Raw genomic sequence first — 20,362 nt, 5'->3', positions numbered from 1 at the left:
TTTTTACCCCTCAAAAGAAGTAGCGGGAGAAGAGAGGAGAGATGGAGAGGAGGAGGAGGGAGAGAGCGAGCTAGGCTCCCATCCTTTAAGCCACCGAGTTGCAACACAGTTTGATATCATTTGATTTGTCAGATTAAAACACACACTTGAGAGTCCTCTTTGCTTCGATGCATCAGTGCCTTTTTTTTTTCTTTTACATTTCAAGGCATCTCAAGCTCATTAGAACGTAGAGTTGAGGGTATGTGATACCTACAACGGCAGACAAAAGCAGCACAAGAACAAAACAACGTCTTGGCAATCAGAAGCATCATCTTTAAATGTCGGGATCTCCGATGAGAATCTATGTCAGGACAATAAAACACAGCAAAAATAATTCATTAATGCATTTTTACAGAGTCTCTGTCGCCACGACGATGATAATTAAAGCTCTTTGGTCCCCCGGTTTGATCTCGTCTTGTTTACCGCATTGTCAGTGTTGCTTTGTTTACTTTTGACAGCATTTTTAAAAGGAAGGAAAAATATCTGCCTGCTAATAAGACAGACTCTCACCATCTGAATTTACCAATCAAAAGAAAATAGTTTGTTTATTCCTCCTCCTCCTCAAACAGGAAATCATCTCATCCTCATTGGTTTTTTTATGCGCCCTATAAATAAAATCACATATAGGAGCATAAATATCGAGCTCCTCTGTCGCTTCCCTATTTAGATGTCATTCTATAGTCTTATTATATTAAAATATCGTAAATATATGTACTAAAAGTAAATAAAAAAAATTAATCAGTGAAGAATTGTAAGCCATTTGCTTTCCACCAACTGATTTGTCTGCATGAGGAAGGACATTGTTTTGCTCCCTAGCGGATGCAGTAAATTAACTTTTAGCATTAAGCAAACCAAAGAGTAAAAGACCCGGCGTTGTTTATCCATCACAGTCCTGAGATGAGCTGTGAATAACTAACATTTCTCGATGTTATATGTTGTTATCATTGACAGAGTGATCTTCAGGAAGCTACTGCGTGGTTGAATAACGTTTTCAATTTCTTCAATTTGTGCGACGAGTCCCGTTATTGGGGCAGAGCTCTGTTTGAATTCTTTAAAATTTAAAGCTGAAGTGATGATCAGTGAAGAAAAAAAGAAAGTTGCAGAACTAGTATCTTCACAGAGCATCGCACCATTATCATCCATCATGCGAGTAAATGAGGCTGCTAGGACTTTACACTATTTCAAATTCATCTTGTTAATGTCTTCATCAATATAAGGACCCGGAGTAACGCTGTCACTTGGTCATAAACCGTGAGCGGTTATAAATCTACTAATGTAAATAATATTGAACTCTCAAACTCAATAAAAGGGACTTTTTCCTCTCATCTTTTAGTCTATTTAGGATGCAAACTCTTTAAGATTGCACTTGTCCAGCTTGCGTGCGACTATAATAAATTTTATATGATTTCATGTTGGTGCAACAGCCTGAAATTCTCCACTTCCATTAAAAAACCAACAACCAACACAGAAAAACATCTGCCAACACCTCTTTGAAGGTGGACATCAAAAGTGATGCCTTTGGGTCCGAGAACAAGCGAGTGTTTCTCTGGCATTTCCCCGCTGCAACCAAATATTGACTAAAAGGGCTCCGCCACGCCTGCTGGCTGAAGTGGGGGAAACGCTACCTGCTTGGACCGCAGTCCTCGCCATCCAGGAGTGTCCCACTTCCGTACGGCTTAAGTGAAACTCATATTTTAGCTGCCATCCATCCTGCAGCAGCAGGTATTCCAGACCAGGTATAGGACCGGCTATTTTAGGGCGGAAGCGTTCCTGCATTAGTCATTTTGGAACGCCTTGGAGATGATGTCGATTTCTACTCCTGTGGGAATACCAAACGCCCTCATTACAATTCCCAAAGGGTCAGCCAGTGTGAGGTGGTGGAATTAAAAGTGGACACAGTCACGTGGGCAAGCTAAAGCCTTGTTCGAGGCGTCGCATTGCAATGACAAATGTTCAAATATCAGATTTCAACGCTGGATTTTTAATTGTATCCTGCAATAGAGCTGAAATACAACACGATAGCATCACTCGTCTTACGGCATGTGGGAAATCGGCACAAAGGCAGTACAGTGTAGAATACGGCGTCGTACAGGTGGTTTGGTTCAGAAAACAGTAGTTGGGGCAGGGCGAGTCAGCAGATTCAGTTGGGTCTGTTCAGGGAATAAACAGGAGTCTTATGGAATACCTGTCTTCTGACGGGCACCAGTCTGCATTTATCCATTCACTGCCAAAGCAGGATTACCCACGGGCCCCCTGGATGCTCAACCGTCAACGGCACAAGGAGCTAGTTTTCAATACAACAGCATCGGCGAACAAATGCAGGAGAAGATGGAGATTTTTTGTTTTATCTGCACTGGGAAATAAGCTGCAATAAATTTCATGCTAGTAAACAATATGGGAATCGGGCCAGGGACTTCTTCACATAATGCGCTTAGTTCTTCATTTAAAAAGGGGAAAATGGACTCTTATTTCAAATAAAGAGCTGTCGCTAAATACGGGCTATTCAACCCAGCTTCAATTTTGACATGCCAAAGCTGTCTGAGCTACTCAGTTAGCGGGAAGCGAGATGTGGGCGGAAGGCTTCTTTGCTCTCATTGGACTCCATGGTCTCTGTCCAGCTGGCCTATAGAATATGGATTATGTGCTGCCACGGCCGGGCTCTCACTCCATGGGGGGGCTAGCCTGGGTGCCCAGGCTCAGCGGACACCCCACCGAGACCCCTGGGTGAGAGGACGCCAAGAGCCCCCCCCGATGTTCCCTATCGGCTCGATCATTGAGAATGTACTGGGTGATTCCCACACCAGTGTTATACATCTCTGTGAAAGAAAACCTTCAAAAATGTAAAAAAAAGAATCGGTGAGGCAGCGGGGGGGGGGGGGGGGGGTTGCCGAACATCGAGGGAGATGAACAGCAGTGATTCTGGAATAACTGTGACACTCCATCACTGACAACAATCACAAAGCCTGTTGTTGGAAAAAATAACGGGTAACAAAAAAAAATAAAAAACGGGAAAAGAACCTCGGGAGGGAAGCTGTGCAGCAGATTTACCTTTCAAAAAATTCTGGGGCGATAATAAGAATCCTAATGACAGCTCTGTGGCGCTGCACCCCCGACTAAAGTTAAGTAGAGGTCCTAATGTCGAGTGCCGGCAGCAGACACAAAGGTCTTAACAGTGGGGAATGAAGGCTGCTAGCACAGCATGGCTAAATGGGGCAGGTGATTTCCCATCTCCTCCACCGCCCTCAAGGCACAGCCAATCGCTACTGCGGAAAAGTGGCGCCCCCGCCTGCAATCCAGGCAGCCGGTGAGTGGAAGGGCTGGAAAGGGAGCTGGAGTCTATCTGGGACCATGCATTATTCACATGCATCGCTACGGCACTAAGACCTCACAAAGGAAAGGCCTCGGGTTCCATCAGTGCCGACTTGTTTGCAATCTATTATTGATGGCAACACTACACTCTATATTTTTCCCTGATTTACTGGATTCTATCATTGTTTCTATAATAAAGGCCATTTTCCAGTAATGTCAGACCAAATGAGTGGAATATTTCCAAGCATGGTGCCGACGGACGTTTCCTTCAACAAAACCCTTTGGAGCTGGCTTCACACAAACCACGCGGCGTGTAGCAGCGTTATATAGCGCCACTAGATGTTAGCGTGTGCTCGCACTGATGCACGGCAAAGGAGGAGAAACCTGGTTTACGAATCATCAATCATGTTATAGGTTTTCGGTGCGGCGACCTCCAGCCAGATCCAAGTGGAATAAATGAGCCATCCAATTACAGCATTATGATCACATGTGGCCATTGTACAGAAACAATAAATAAATGCAGGTTTTTTTTCTTCTGCATCTTCATGGTATCAAATAGTGACTCTATGATAATGTTCAGAACCATAAAACCTTCAAAAATACGTATAAATTTATGCACCATCCACTTATATGTATACCGTTGTTTTGTGAAACGGCAGCGAGACAGACTGAACCCTCGCAAAGAGGTCAAGGAACGATTATAATTACGACTGTCTGGCCCCTCGTCTCGCATTGAGAGCGTTGTAGAGATTGAGTGCAGCTGCCCAACGGACAATAAATAATACACTGCCAGCATATTCATAACCCGCCGTTGTTTCACAAAGCTAATTTAGCCGTCATTATGATAAAAAAAATATATATATAAAAATCAGCATAATGTTAAGAAGCTGCGGCTGTCCAAGTCAGACGCAGTCGCTTAGCAATGGTCCACATTATCGGCACGCACACATCAAAGCTTTCCAATCAATCTGCTCAGTATGCGTGGCTGGGGGGGATGTCGACGGCTTTGACCGATGTGCAGTCGATCCTCCAGATCGTGGCCAATCATCATTACCAGCTGCTGAAACAATGACTTTGCTTCAGCATCTTCCAGAAGGACAACGGGGACCTTCTGGTTTTTGTTGTTGTTGTGTTGTTGTTGTTGTTGTTAAATGGTGGCTAACACTCGAGTCTAGATTTGAGAATTAAGGCAGACTTGGACACAGCAAAACAGGCCTCTGATCATCCATCCCAGATGCCAACCGGTGGCGCAGCTTGAACTGCGAAAGTCGCAATTCAATGACGGGTGTTGCGTATTCCGGACAGTGTGATGGAGCTACGGATGCTGACGAGCGAATTCCATTTCCCGCAGATGGTGCCTGGAAATAAATGGTGGCAAATTTCTTAAAAGGAAATATGAAAGTTTCTAAAGTAACAGAAGGGAAATGAGAACAGATGCGTAGAAGACAGCAGTTGAGGGAATTCTCCAAAACGGACAGCGGATTATGAAAAATGACTTCTTCCTTACAATGCTTAAAGGTTAGGTCTCTATTACACAGAGAGCCAAATGTCAGCAGCACCCCCTGAAAGAGTGGACTGTGATATTAATGGAGAGTCCAAGGAATAGGCTTCCCCTGACTGAGCCCCCCCCCCCCCCCCCTACCAGACACATTATTCATTTAGTTGTCAGCCAGCACCTGGCGTGTGTAACGCCAACATCTACAAACTAAATGATGGAGAGAATATGGCCCACCCTGGTCGGCAGCCAGTAACAAAATGAATGCTGTTCACAAAGTAGAATGGAGGGCAGAAGTAGTTCTTGGAGATAATCTAAGCCCGCAGAAGTGAAGTTGCCGCTCAAGATGCATTACCGTAATGCTCCGTTCACCGGCTAACTAAATGATGGAGAGAATATGGCCCACCCTGGTCGGCAGCCAGTAACAAAATGAATGCTGTTCACAAAGTAGAATGGAGGGCAGAAGTAGTTCTTGGAGATAATCTAAGCCCGCAGAAGTGAAGTTGCCGCTCAAGATGCATTACCGTAATGCTCCGTTCACCGGCTAATATTGTACATTCAAGGATGGAGGGAACCGAGCACAGGTACAGAAGTCTCGGTTTACCTCCTCACGCTAAAAGCATTACACAAAAGCTTGATCTTCCAACGGTCAAAAAAAGAAACACAAACATGTATCTACATCCTGCATCAGCCGAAAATAACCCGGCGTATGAAGAAACGGAGGAAACAAGTTGAGCACATCTCGACGCTGACTTGGTGTACATATCATTTTATATTTAGCTGCGGCTGCAGACACCCTCATCAAATTCCTCAAAGCAATCATCAAAGCCCCCCCCCCCCCCCATGTAATCTAACCGTGCGGCATCATTTAGGACATAAATGACGGAGAATCGTCTCCTCTACAGAAACGTGATGGGCCCGGAACAAACGACAGGATGATTTAGTGTAATTCAGAGTGACTCATCAGTCACAAAGCCACCACTTTATATCAGATGCAAAATGGCTTCTGCACGAAGCCGACTGCGGCGGTTGGATTACTTGTGAGTAATATACTTTAGCCGCGGTAAATATATTGTGTCATGCAGCAGAGGGTGGAAGAAAAATTCTCTCTCAAGCTCTTTTAATGAAGTCCCAAATGTCACCCTCGTACTTCTATGAAGAGAAAACTCCAAGAAAAGTTCTCCAGAAGGCTGGCTGTCCCCTCAGAGTGTCTTCAAATGATCTGAAACCGGGCGGCTTCAGCAAAAGGGCCGTCTCCACGTATAACAAAAGAGGGGATCAAGGGTTGTTAATAACACAGGCAGTTAGGACAATTAAAAATAATCTCATTTGATAGGATCTAAGAATCCCCTTCGCTCTGGAAACTAGAACACCCTATGCCCAAAGCCACTTTAATCATCGGCGTCTTTTAATGCATTTGAAATTACCCCTTATTACTTTATATTTACCAAAAAAAAAAAAGAAAGCCCAACAGGAAGAGACATTTCCTAGCAGGAGAATAATAGTGAAAAACGTCACTGCATTTCAGTGTTTTTGCTAAGTGCAGTGAAGAGCATCAGATGTTGAATTAGAGCCAGCACATTTTCCTCTCGAGAACAGTGAGGAGCAAAGAGTATAAGGGTGGGCATCCAATTACTGCGGAACAGTGTGTCATCTCGAGACCACGTTGGGGTTCCTTCAACAAAGAATTAATTAGAACAGACCAATCCGGCACCGCTTGAAATTGCAAAAGATTGAGACTCGCTCTTTGGGCTTTCATGAGACGGCGAAACATCGAGTTGTTTCCCATAAACAAGTCTGAGTTTCATCGGTATGTTTATTTGGACAGCTTTTGTCGTCAAGTGATTAATTACTGTGTTTTAAACGGAGCGGAGATTAGCAACAAGCAACACTATCTTGACGATCGCTTTAGCAGCTTCGCACATTCGAAGATCCAAATAGCGACAAATGTGAGATCCAACGGCCAGAAGTCGGCTCACATGACATACGTCAGCTGTCGGAAGTTCATGTGTGCCCATCTGGTCCGTGGCATCAGGTTGTATCCAGCGATACCAAAGAGGAGCTCCACATCGGAGCCCCGGGCGACCTGGACCGAGATCATGATGGTTGATATGTAAAATCAATAAATAAAACAAAACAAATCTGACGCTAAAATGTCATCTTGGGGGTTTGGGGGGAATTTTGATTGGGGGGGGGTTCTGAGACTTTGCAGTTAAATTTGTAAAAGTGCACAAACAAACATTTTCTCCAGTAAAAATCCATTTTTTTTAAATATCATTCAAAGCTGACAAAAGCATAACCGACCTTGAAAGTCTGTCTAATAGGTCGCATGCTACAGTGTTGATTTTTCTGCTTTGCAAATGCATTCCTCTGACCCCCCCCCCCCCCCCCCCGCCCCATTCACATATGGAGCGAATCTCTATCTGCAAATCTTCCAGCTTTTACAGCTGCCATGCAAAACTCTGCAGAGGCCTCCTCTGGGTAATGCAGGAAAAGACAATAGGTGAAAACTGCTCTAACCTATTTGCCAAATGGTTTATCATCTCATGCCCTGTTGTCTAATCCTACTCCTGAAGTCTCTAAAAGGATACACCGGCCTAATAAGATGAATGGGTTTTGACCCCGGAGCTGCTAAAAGCCAACCTGGCCAATTTATCTGAGTGACCTCTACTCCTGACAGAGACAGCCCTCACCTCTCCTGGAGGCCTTCAGGCAGAATCAATACAACAGAGGCCTAATACCCAAAACAAGAAGGGTGTAAACGTAGGAAATTTAACAACTCGTTGCCTTTTACAACCTTGAGTTACATAAATCTGGGATTTATTTCATCGCTTACCGAGCCTTGCTTTTTGTTACCGAAGAAGAAAACAAGCAAAACTTCCCATTCATATGGAATATTGCTTCTTTCCAAGGAAGAACCGTGACAGAAATATCACGCGCATCCTGATTTATGATTAAATGAGCTTAAAAACAATCACCTGGCCACTGGGTTGATAAATCAGCACTGATCACTGATTCAATCAGGTATTGTCAAACTCCAGGGGCTAATGTAAAGCAAGATGAGCAGGGTGAAAAAGTATGTAAAACTCCACATAAGTAATTTTATTATGCAAACCACACTCATTACTATTCCAGGGTCTGGAATGGAGAGCCGCATTTATGGGGGGGAAATAAGATTCCGTTGACTAAATTAAGGATTCTGTTTCATGTTTTGTTTGTTGGTGTTGGGTTGTGTTCGAGCGAGATAAAAGGACCCGGCTCGGATAGGTCAAGGCAGAATCCGAAGCCGGGACCCTTTTACAAGGGACTATGTTTCCTCTCTTTGAGCATGAATCAGTTTACATGGTATACAATATCAATCGTTGGCCTCAAATCTATAACTGCAAAGTGCTTAGGTTTGCATTGGTGATTAGATGAATTGAATTGAGAACAGCCTGATACTTGAGAATCCCCTCATAGCCCTGATACCTAATGCCCCCCCCCCCCCCCTCCTCTGCCTCTGAAGTGACCACAGTTTCAGGATGCTTTGCTCTGGGCACTTGGCCAGAAAGCTTTATGTATTCTGATACCATTCATTTTTCATAAGGACCAGAATATCCTTCCAACCCCTTTGCAAATCTGCCTTTGGCTACAAGACATTCATTTTTGTTATATTTTAATTGACTTGGCAGTTTTCCTCGTCGCGGACTTTGTATTTGAATTATCACAAGGCTAATGTTCAAAGCAAAAATTGCTGCTGCATTTAAACACGTCTCTCTCTCTTTTGTATTTTCAGCCGCTTTTCTCTTGTTATACAAATTCTGCATTTCTTCCTCTACAAGCAAATACACTGCGCTCAGCATATTCCACTTGGTTTCGCAGTTTGACGTTGGCGACTCATCTCGCCATGCAGTGGGAAAGGGTTTCTTCACATGACTGCTGAGAAGGGAGGACATGAGAGCAAAGGTGTGTGTGTGTTGGGGGGGGGGGGGGTCTTCCTCTATGGTATAATGAGTTTGACAATGAAAGTGACACGGCGTCCTCCTTGGACCTTGCCGTGTGATCAATCATAACAATGGCTCACCATTTCCTCCTCTGGATACTGACCTTTCTCCCTAAAGGAAAAGAGGTGTGTGTGTGTGTGTGTGTGTGTGTGTAGGTGTAGGGAGTGTGTATGCGTGTTCCGATGGATTTGCTTGTGCCATCAGCCTCTTTCCAATCAGCTTTTGAAGTCCCAGAGCAACGAGTGTCCTTTACTTTAGAGAGCCGACCTATTTTATTCCATCATAGCAGCTATTTTAAGCTCGGATGTAACACATGACGGGCTTACATATTTCCCCACATCAAAAAAATCTTACAAGGTGATGTGATGGCGTTACTTCAGTGATGAGTGTTGCAGAGATTATATCCAAACATCAAGGGGGTGCGATTATATTAGGCATCTTCTCTCACAGCTCGGCGGCCTTAACTAAAGATTGACAGAAGCAGAAATGACACCAGGGAAAAGCTGCACCTGTGATGGGGACCCTACAGGCTTAGGTTGGCCCCGCCCCCCTGGCCCTGTCTCCGAGACGGGCCAACAGGACGTCCCGCATCAGCAGGCGACATTAGTCTGGTTCTGCATCCGCTGTAAAACCGTATGGATAAAATTCTACATTCCGCTTCAGCCAGAAATCTCCCACGTCGGCAATAAGTTGTCTAGACTAGAATTTTACAACCATTTTTTTATGTCATGTCACTTTTAATTGTTCTTTTACCTTCACGGCTCTTAATGTCTATGAAATGACATAAAAATCTGATCAATGCACAGCATCACTTAAAGAGACAGTACATTTATGGGGTTTTTAGAAAGATACTTCTGAATGGGATTGATCCTGCTTGGAAGGAAATACAAGGTGAAATAATTAAAGGGAAATTACATACATAAAAAAGGTTTTATATATGCTTCGTTTTACACAGTATGTGAATCTTCCAACACCGATTCACACTCTTTGTGTATATATATATTGTTTCTTTAAGAGAGAGAATTTAGTTTTTGATTTGATTATGTTATGATGTGTGCCTTAAGCCGTGGGCCTTCTCACGATTTTATTATGTTCGCATAATGATAATAAAGTATCTTGAATCTTGAATCTTGAATAAGCGAGTCTTTTTAAAACTCTTCAATGCACTGCAGGCTACATTCAGCGTGCAATTCTCCATCAGCAAGTTTATTCATACGATTAATTCACGCAAATATTACTCGCTATTTGATATAATAAAAATAACCTTTGCTTGAATCCCTTTGATTCAGTGCATTGTTTGAGCCGGATGACGAAATCTCTCTGAAATCTCAGCTTTTCAATGAAACATTTATTTCTGTGAGTAAAAGACTTCGGCACTGGCTTTGAAAAGAAGCCGTGGTATAATTTGCAGTTGAAAATGATCTTTTAATTACATGTGTCAGAAATGAAATTAGAAGCAGGCCAACGTAATTAAAACTGTATTCTTTCCACATACGTTTCACACACTTGGTCGTTTAATTGGACTATTTCAGAACGTTGGGTTTGGGTCACTGCGGTTGAACCGACTGCAGGTCATTTATAGAGTGTTTAACAATTCAGGTGCAAGTTAAATTGAGCACACCGACTTCGTATGAGACTCGCCTTGACTTGCAACTTTTTTGATCGCATCGTACTCGGAGGAGAGCGAAAGGTCAGAACCACGGCGCCGTGACAACAGCTATGACAAATATTCCCCTCGATAGGGGAGAGAAAGGACGGCGTGAAAGGAAGAGGACATGAATCTGAACAGATTGACTGGTCGGTGCTAGTCTGGGGACGACGTCTGGACGCCCAGCGGTGCTCCGGGAAAAGAGGGGAAATCTATTTCAGCCAATATAAGGAGAAAAAGAGAGAGAGAGAGAGAGAGAGACCTTGACACTGTCCTGTAGCACATCCTGATTCTCACCTAATGCCCAAGATTGGCTTATATGTTTCACTTCATATCGACCATTAGCCCACGTTAGCTCGAATTACTTCCATACTTTATGCACGCCATTCCCCCCCCCGTATCTCAGGAATCCTAAAGTCCATCTCCAGGTTTAGAAAACCTTTCGTGGTCACTGAGAAGATAGCAGCCATTCATGTAATTACGAACAACATAATTGGACGGACAAGCTAATCTGTGTTTCTTCCATTTATATTCATAGAGTATAAAATGACTTCCTGACTATTTCCGTATTGCATGGTAATAGAATCACTCAATTACGCCGTGTGATGAAATCAAATGAGCCGTTTTCTCTCGAGGACGGTAAATAGTGGGCCCTCATAATTGACAACTGCAGAGTAATTCCTAATCGTAATAACACGTCCTTCAGGTCTGGCGTCTGCGAGCGACGAGGCCGAGGCGAGTACAGCCTAAAACAATAAAGCCAGTGATGCTGCTCAAAAGTGGGTGAAACTTCATTTGGAGAGGCGTCTGTCGATGCGCCGGGATTAGCTGACGGGATTGTTGGGCTCATTTAACGGCTGTTTTGGGGCGCGGCTCTGCAGACTAGGTAACATTAACCCTGAAAGACGAACACAAATACTTAAAGGGCTCCACTTGATACTCTGGATAGTCCCTAACAAATGGATTTGATGAATGGGTAACTCAGATAATGGATTAAACGCGTCATTTATGATGCAAGAAAGGCAACACATTGTTGGTTGGGAGAGGATTAGATGTTTGGTTTGTTTGTTTTTTCATTTCCTGCTGGAGGCATCGCCTTTAGAGACGAGAAGACGGAGCATTTTATGCCAATTTTCCGATGCCAATAGGCTAAATAATTGATCGGGTGAATGAAGACATCCTCAACTGATTAGGTACAAATGAGCAGTTAATAAACTCCAAAAAGGAAAATGTAACATTGTAATGCTGATATGACGCGTTATTGATCCATTGATTAATGATAAATTAATGTAAATTGCTTTGGTAGTGACGCTTTGAAGTATTCAAATACATATAGCAGCTGAAAAATCTGTTTTCTTATATTAATATGCAAAGCTGTACTGCGGAGTACTCCAAAGTACGAATGACATCACCCGCTCTTCGGGGGGAGGGGGGGGGGGTCGCTGTGGTGCGAGGAACGTTTTTTTGTGTTGTGACCGTGTTAATGTGTTCCCTCATGGACGTGTCTGGACACCGATTTCTACAAATTAAATATTTTGCATGCAGCATCGTGTTAAGCCAACAAAAGAACAAATTGAAATTCGTATTGTTGCGGCCAGTGCACTTTGCACTGCACAGAAGAAAAAAAGGAGGCTGCGGCCTCTTTGCTTTTCAAACTACTCCAAAATAGACCACTGACGAGCGCAGCACCTGCGACGACACCTCGGCACGCAACGCCGGAGGTGCGCAGCATCACCCAGCACCGAGAGAAGCTAACAATTTTACGAATGAAGGCACGAGCAGGCAGAGACAAAAGACGAATGCAATCAAAGAGAGCCTCCTCGTTTGACGAGGCACGAGATAAACCTTCGCGGCTCCAAACAACAAATGATGAAGCTAGTTTCTCTGCCAGTTTCAGAGTTCTCTTCAAAATAAAAATAAAAATAAATAAATAAAAAGTAGATGGCCGGCCTTTTTGACCAAAAAGAAAGACAAAAACAGCTCTGATGTTATTTATTCTTTCTGTGGTCGGCTTGTGCCATATTGAATTATGAAAGCGGCGAGGGAGAATTTTTGCCTTCTGCAATCAATAGGCCGATTCCACTGTCACAATACAAGGCGCAGATCTGAGACAGAAGTTTGACAGATGGCGTGTCACCTTCGTCAGCGCGACATCCCGCGTGCGCCGACGTTTGCGCCGCCGTGTGATTTTTTTTTTTGTAATCTTGGCGAGATAAAATTTGACAAACGGCGTGCGAGCATGTGTGTGACAGACGAAGGGTGGGGGCAGAGCGCGAGCGAACATGAACGCAGGCACTCAGAGGGGCATGTTGGTGGGTTGTCTCATAAGTGATCTTACTCCCACCCAAAAAGGCTTTGGTGCTTGCTGCGCTGCAGCGCACTTTGACTCCACTGCTGCTTTAATTAGCCTTCTTGGTAGCACCGGGTGATACCCAGCTGTATAAAAAGAACCACCGCATTGTAGATGATGGATCACTACAAGCGGTGCTGGAAATGAACGTTGCAGTCAAGTATCGATAAAGACGAGCAATCCATGAAAACATCAAAAAATGAACCGAAACTTCATCGGACAGGAAGTCACTCCTCTCCCCGCGCAACCCCAGATAGCCGTCATGAAACGCTGCAGTGTTGGAGCTGCAGCGTCGAGCCAGTCGCTGCCAGCTTCTCCACACGCTATTAGGAATACAGCCCGACCGGGCCGTGCTGCGTTTCTGTCTCGTGCAGTCATTCATGTTTTATGAGGGGTATAATATTGATCCGAAAGCGCGTGCAGTCAACATTAGAGCAAGAAGGCTCTCTCCACGGCCTTCCTTCACTTTAACGGCAGATAATGGGCAGATATATGGATGTAAACATCACAACAAGTTTCACTTAATTGTGAATTCGCATTAAAAAGGTAAAAAAATATAAAAATAAATTGTAGTTTGTAACGGGGTTACCGTGGATTGGCGACCCCCTGTCAAAAGCGTCTTGGCTCCCCTCACTGCTAGCACAGCATGGCTAAAGCTGTCCACAACCGCAGGACTTCAAGTTATTTGAAATGATTACTTTTGTTTTATAAAAACAATTGTTCGGTTCTTAAAATACCAAAATCACAGAAAGAACTGAAACCCATTATCTTGTTTTTTTTGACCAGATTCCTCACACTTCATAGAAACTGTTTCCGCATGGGACCGAAGACGCCCACGCGTGTCCGTCAGGTGACCTACATTCCAACCCCATGGAATTTCTTCTCCTGTTATTCTGTCATTTCGAGCGTAACAAAGACCGAGGTCAGCTTAATTCAAGCGGATTCGGCGCGTCGATATTTCTATCTGTAATCTTTGTTTGAAAAGAAGCGCCACGGCGGTCTTCGCCTCGCTCGCCCTTCTGTCCTTAACACCGGAGCAGCTTGAAAACTATTTCTCAACTGAGTTTGTTTAATTATAGAGGGTAAAGAAAAAAGATTATACAACTATATAACTGAACTAACGGAACTATTGCTTGATATGAATTACATTTCCACATGAGGCAAAAATAATTCTTCGATTATATGAAGTGAAATGTATATTAATTTATTTTATTTTGTTTGGGGGGGGTCAATTGACCTTCAGCTGTTAACCTGCCTTTAAAAACATGCTCATGAAAAAATAAAAACAGTAGAGAAAAAGTCTCAATGCTCCATTTGAACACGACTCCCTTCAGACGAGTTCCACTGTTACACGGCTGATACATGCCACAGCGCTTGTTCGTACTGTGGATGTGTGTGTCTACAAATGTGAACGCATGCGTGGGTGTATGTTTGTTCGACGTGGCGTTACGGCTGGTTGTCAGGTACATGGAAGCAGCTAAATGATTTCTGTTTGCGACAAAAGAGAAAGAGCAGACAGTTTAGCAACTATTGCATCCGTATGTGACGTGACCTCCATCGCTATGCGGCTACGAAGGGGTTAATTTAAATGCAAGCTTTGGCATACGCTCAAGATGGCAACCACGGAGACTCTCCTTTAAAATCAGGTTTCCATGGAAACCAACCTTTACATTTGTCTGACGCACAACTACGTATCAAGATCAAAGCACGCGAAACCTTTGGTGAAGCTGGAATGTAAAATTTACGATGCATTCCGAATAAAAATAAATAAATAAATAAAAATAATTCAAGACAGACTGACAACTAAAATCTCCCTGTCCTTTTTTAAAATAATACGAATAAAAAAAATAACATTTGGAGAAAAAACGGTCACGATGAAGAACTACTTATATAATTCGTGTAAAGTTTGGAGGCGCCCGTGTGTGTAGTTTGATCCAGACAAAGCGAGACAAACAACACATGTGGAATGGGTGAATTCAGATTTTCTACATGTTTGACATGTAGAAAAGTAAATAAAATATTATTATTATTACTCTATGGCGAGTGCCGCTCAGCGTCCATGTCCATAAATAGCATGTATTCAACCAGGACTGTGTCATGGCAAATGAGGACCCCTTAGATCCTCACTGCCATTCTTACAAGTAGAAAACCAATAAAACGGATGCTCCAATCAATTGATTTTGACTGAGGTATTCTCTCAAGCGGCGGGGGATTATGTTCAGTGTAAAATCAATGATGGCTGCTCGATAGGTTTCTGCTTCTGTTTTCTCTTTAGTTTTTCGATTAGAGAAGAAAAACAAAATCCAACAGCCCCATGCTCTTCCTGAATAATCTATAAAGTCTGACTCTTGTGAATCCTTTTGATGTAAATAGGAGCTTAAAAGAAATATGGAAGCTAACAATATTTGCTATGTTGAAAATCATTGGCTGCACAAATCCTAATAAGCAGTCCCACTTTGTATTCCCTAACAATTGAACACAGATGACAGGATGACCACTCTGGCGTCATCTTCAATTGGGACGAAGCCAGAATACCTGAACGTTTGCAGGTAGCTGGCCTCGCCAATGTGCTCAGACTCGGGTGCTTGTCTGCGTCGAACAAATTAGAATGAAATACCGAGTTCATTTATGAATAAGTGGGGCTGAACGGCCCCTTGTCGGAGCTTCTCCATGCATATTCAGTTGATGGAAACCTTTGGATGGGTCATTTCTCTTAGCTGCTTCATTAAATAGTGAAAGTCGAAAGTGCAATGCTTCCTGAAAAAAAAAAAAAAAAAAAAGGACCAAGATGTATAGAGGTGGAACGGAGGTTTTTCTTTGCTGCGGCTCAAAATCTAGATGATGAAAAAGCACTTTAGCTCCACAAATAGTTGAAGATAAAACTAAAAACTAAAAAGGGTTGGGATTTGAAATCGCGCCATGACATGCATTGTTCTTCTGACAGAATGGCTTCAGCATGTTAAACTGGAAGGAGCCAAGAGATGTAACACGCGATTAAATAGAAGGGTCCTTAAGTGTTTCTGTTTTTAACACCAGGCGTGCATCTGGGATCTGGGATGGAGATCCAGCAGGTGTTATTCAGTCCACACAGAATGAAACTAAAGGAGAGCGAGATGAAGTCTCATCGGGATGTTTTGTAAATTACAGCCAATGGGAAGCTGATGAGAAGAAACGCCGGAGGACTCATGTGTCAATCGTGTGTGTGTGTGTGTGTGTCTCCAGCACAAACACAACTGCAATCGAGTGCTAAGCATCACGTTTACCAGCACAACTGAGCATTTTTTTAAATTGTTTTTTATCCATTCGCGAATGTAAAGAGCGTTTTCGACCAATCCGGAGGCGCGACACCAGAGCAAATGCATGTAGGTTTGAATTCCGGTGGCATTTTGAAAAGGTAAACTAGTTCCCCCCTGGAGACAGGCTCACTATGATGAATTAAGAAAATGACTCGTCTCAAATGTCAGACTGTAGCCGGTGTTTTTGGGATAAAAATTGATACAAGATACTTTTGGTTTTTATCCTCTTTTAATGGTCTTGGTAGGAAAGTGTAATCAAGCCTTATTATTTTAACTGCCTGCCACTCTTTGAGATCATTATTTTCTTTCAATAATAAGAGCTTTAGATGAACGCCTCGTAATGATGATGGGTCACAGTTTGATGTTGATGGATGACGAGCGCCGTCAAGATCAAGACAAGAAATATTAGATTTACACCAAGATATATGAAGTGTGTGGATAAATTTAATGATGGAGTAAAACACTATTCACTTAAAAGCACAGGATGAAAAGATGCAATATATGTCAGCAGGAGGGGGGGGGGGCATCTGGAAGAAGAAAGATGGCTGAAAACAAGCAGTGAATACAAACTGCAGACTAACCTTGCAGCAAGAACAGGAAACAAAACAAGCAGGAAAATACGAAAAAAATATCTAAAAAAGGAGTTTGAATCTAACACCTAAAAAGCACATGCAACTTATGTGCAATGCCTCCATTTGATGCAACAAAGATTTAACCTCTTCAAACGGGCAGCCTGAACGCTCCGTCTCAGGTTTCCAGCAAGAACAAATTTGCACTTCAAACCATTCTACCCATTTAATCAGTCATTGTGCGTGCCCAGTCAACCACTGCAGAGTTTCTGAGCAAAATCTCAGACACAGGCACAAAAAGCTGTCTTTGATTCCAAGCTTGCCCATGGGGAAACTTCATGAAAGTCCTCTGCCTCACGCGGCGACGGACCAGGTGACGAGCAACTTCTCAATTGGAAGGCCAAATTCTTTTCCGCATGCGGCGAGGAGCCGCGCCTTTGATCCTATAAGAAAGGCAGCTGCAAACGCCTCTCCAGATACCAGGCCGACCAATCACGCGCGTGCCTTAGTACGTTTCTACCAATCCACTACTTCGCTCAAGCACCAACCTATGAGTGCTGCTTCATCCACCTTGTGATTTTTACCCGTTTGAGCATGAGCTGCGAACAACAAAAGACAAAAGAAAGCAAAGCGTGCCCCACTCACCCATTTCATTGTCCGATTTATTGTCCATTTCCGTGTCAGTGAGCGTGAGCGCCGAGTTCGAGCGGCTGGAGAGGCATGAATTCTGCCCAGACTTTGCCCCCGTTCCCCAAAGGGTCATAGTACGTTCCGGCGACACGGGCTCATGGTTCTCTGCAACGACCGGCCCCCTGGAGTAGCTGCTGAGCGGGTGGGAGAGGCCCGTCTCGGGGCAGACGGCCAAACCTCGACGAGCCGATGGCTCGCAGATGCCGAGCTGCCTCAGTGAAAATGTCTGCCCTGTGAATGACAGCCGTTGTAAAGTTAACAAACCGAGAAACAACGCAGGTTAATGGCAAAGAGCAGAAACACTTAACGAAAAACACTTAGCCGGAGTGCAGGGTAAAAGAGGAGGGGGTAATTATTGAATTAATACCTTAACAACATCCTCCTAATCTACTTAGCACTGATCAACTTAGCAGGATGCTCAAACGAGTCATCTCGCACTTCAATTACAGCCACTCTCAGATTTAATGCTGCAGGAAGGTGAGCTTGGAAAGGTGTTTTCATGTAAAAATGGGTAAAAATAAATGTTTAGCATAAATGTGTTGCTTCTTTATTTGGTTTGTTTGAGGGACTGATTACCACTCGAAAACAAAAACAAAAATAACCAGGCAAAAACTTTGAGTCATTGATGTTAAATTATATCTAAAAAATATAGTAATATTGGAAATAAATGAAAATAGTAGCCGCAGAGCTAACTATCTCACTAGTTTACAGTTACTTAAATACTGTATTGAGTCATTAACAGTTTAAGCATGTCAGAAAATGTTATTCAAGAGACGAACCCAACCTGAAATTATCATTGTATTTTATTTTTATTTATTTATTTTTACCATTTTCTACTGTAGTTATATTCAATAATTATTTCCCTGAAATGTTACAGGTCAGAAAAAAAAACATGATACAGAAAATGGTTTGTGTGATGTCACAATATAATAAAAATATTGGTGCACAAATTTGGTAAATTTATAAATAATTTTAAATAAATCAAAATAAGAGAAATTCATCTGAATGTGAAATAGCACAATATAATACAATATATTTATAAATTCATCCTTCATCTGCTGACGAATACCATTAATGCTGACATTTACTGTGATGAAGAATGAGGTAGTTGTAAATATTTAATGCTCTAAATTTTAAATAATAATAATAATAAAAAAGAAATGCATTCTTTCCACAAGTTCATCATAGTTCCATTAATTATAAAATGGGCACTAATTAGCACTCAGAACGTGTAAGGGAGTAATGGAAAGATTTTCTAATTGTGCTTTTATGAGCAGTAGGAGCGCCATTAAATAGAATAAACTGCTGAAACTTTTTTTAATTACATAAATCAGTGCAGTTTCTAACAGCCAATTAAAGAAGACGTTTATTTACGGATCATTCTTACTTATTTTAACGTGGATCCACGGGGGTACTCACACTCCTAGGATCAGAGGGGCCCACTGCTTCAGACCCAGCTTTCTCTAAGAGTGTGGCGGAAATAAAACCGCCTTTATTTGGCATTATTCGAACAGTGTTTGCCTCTTAATTGTGCAATTAACTGAAAAATGGTCCAACATACGAAACACAAGAGGAAAGGAAAATATTCAGCATCCATGTTGGATTGCTGCTGATGCTCCAAACGAACTGGAATCCTCAACTTGGCGTTTCCCTCTTCAGAATCCCAGCGATAAAACCACCATTAAGACACGTTTCACAACAACGGCTGCAGCAGCCGTCCTCGGGTCAACCTGCGTGCTCGCTCACCTGGCCTGCTGTATTCGCCGCCCTCCTTGTGGACCATCTCTTTGACCCTGCCTCCAAACAGCATTCGTGAAGGATCATGGTCAAAGGCCTGGAGCGTCTCGCTGGAGCTGTAGGATTTCTGAGTGGGTACGCGGCAGGTCCCCTCCTCCGGGTCAGCTGAGGAGGCGGTGTATCGGCGCCCCTGATCCTCGCCTCTCTCGCAGTATCTCTCTCGGTCCCTCTGGCTCTTGGACAGCGAGCAGAAAGGCCGCTGCTCCCTCACCCGTTCCATGCTGCCTGCATGCTGGGTATCCAACTCCCTCCCCGTCGCCACAAACGCTCTCCTGAGACGCTTGCTACTGGATTACTTCACCCTTTTTCTCCCCTCCTCCTCTTCCTCCCCTGGTTGTGATTCTTGTCTTGTACTGATCCCCTCAAAGCCCCTTCCTCACTTCTGAACCTCCGTCAGTCACTTCTTCAGCTCATTCAGCCGTCCATCTGGAGAAAGAGAGATGGAGACAGGGCTCAGATAACACTAATCCATCTGCTTCATCTTTAAGAGCACACGCTTATCCCTTTCTCGCCTCCCCACCCCCACCTTCCCCAGCCCCCGAAAACCTCACCTGCGAACCCACGACCTCCACCCCCATTGTTAAAAAGAGCACCATCTGCATTAGCCTTCAAAACCAAGTTAATTGTCCCTGCGTGTTTGTCCTTCAGAGACTCACATTCATGGGCGCAAATAAAAGCAGAGGTTTAGGAGATTCACAAAATATTTCTAAGCATCATTTGTATTCAAAAGATCAAAAGTCAGAACCTCACATTATCACTGCATTTATGAATTTGTAAGTCATATATTAGCCCAATAACGACCAAAGATTGGATTCCAAAAGAAGAAAAGCAAAAGGTAATGGTGAGGAAACCTGACTTTAATCGTAAATTCATACCAATACCATCCATTGATCTTATCAACTCACCAGGTAGATAATTGTGTTTTAATTCTTATTTCAGCATCTGCCCCACAGCAAAGCAAGCAAATGTACATTTATATATGTTTATTATCTTGAGATTGGCAGCCAGGGATCCCAAATGAACACAATCATCATACCTGAACTATGCAGGTAGTGCTTTGAGATTTTTAGATTTAATGGCTTCATGGAACTGTGACTAGTAATTTGGCTGCACTGCCCCCTTAAACTGCCGTACATTTCTTGCAAATATTCACCCTATTTTACGCAACGCAAGTTAAAAGAAACCT

General features: G+C 43.1%; 1 protein-coding gene across 1 annotated transcript in view; it reads right to left on the bottom strand.

Annotated features, from left to right (window-relative positions):
- The window catches only part of si:dkey-237h12.3 (teneurin-3), a 109,067-nt gene extending 89,671 nt beyond the window's left edge, over positions 1 to 19,396 (bottom strand). The window contains exons 1-2 of the mRNA XM_068740550.1: positions 19,126 to 19,396; positions 17,335 to 17,610 (exon numbers count right to left, since the gene is read on the bottom strand). Of these exons, the coding sequence (XP_068596651.1) occupies positions 17,335 to 17,610; positions 19,126 to 19,396 (547 nt within the window). The remainder of the gene's footprint in view (positions 1 to 17,334; positions 17,611 to 19,125) is intronic.
- Between the last annotated feature and the right edge of the window lie 966 nt (positions 19,397 to 20,362).

This window comes from Brachionichthys hirsutus, chromosome 6 (assembly GCF_040956055.1).
Source record: "Brachionichthys hirsutus isolate HB-005 chromosome 6, CSIRO-AGI_Bhir_v1, whole genome shotgun sequence".
Lineage (NCBI taxonomy): Eukaryota > Metazoa > Chordata > Actinopteri > Lophiiformes > Brachionichthyidae > Brachionichthys > Brachionichthys hirsutus.
The sequence above is the reverse complement of the archived record's forward strand: the minus strand, read 5'-3'. Positions and strand labels throughout refer to the sequence as shown.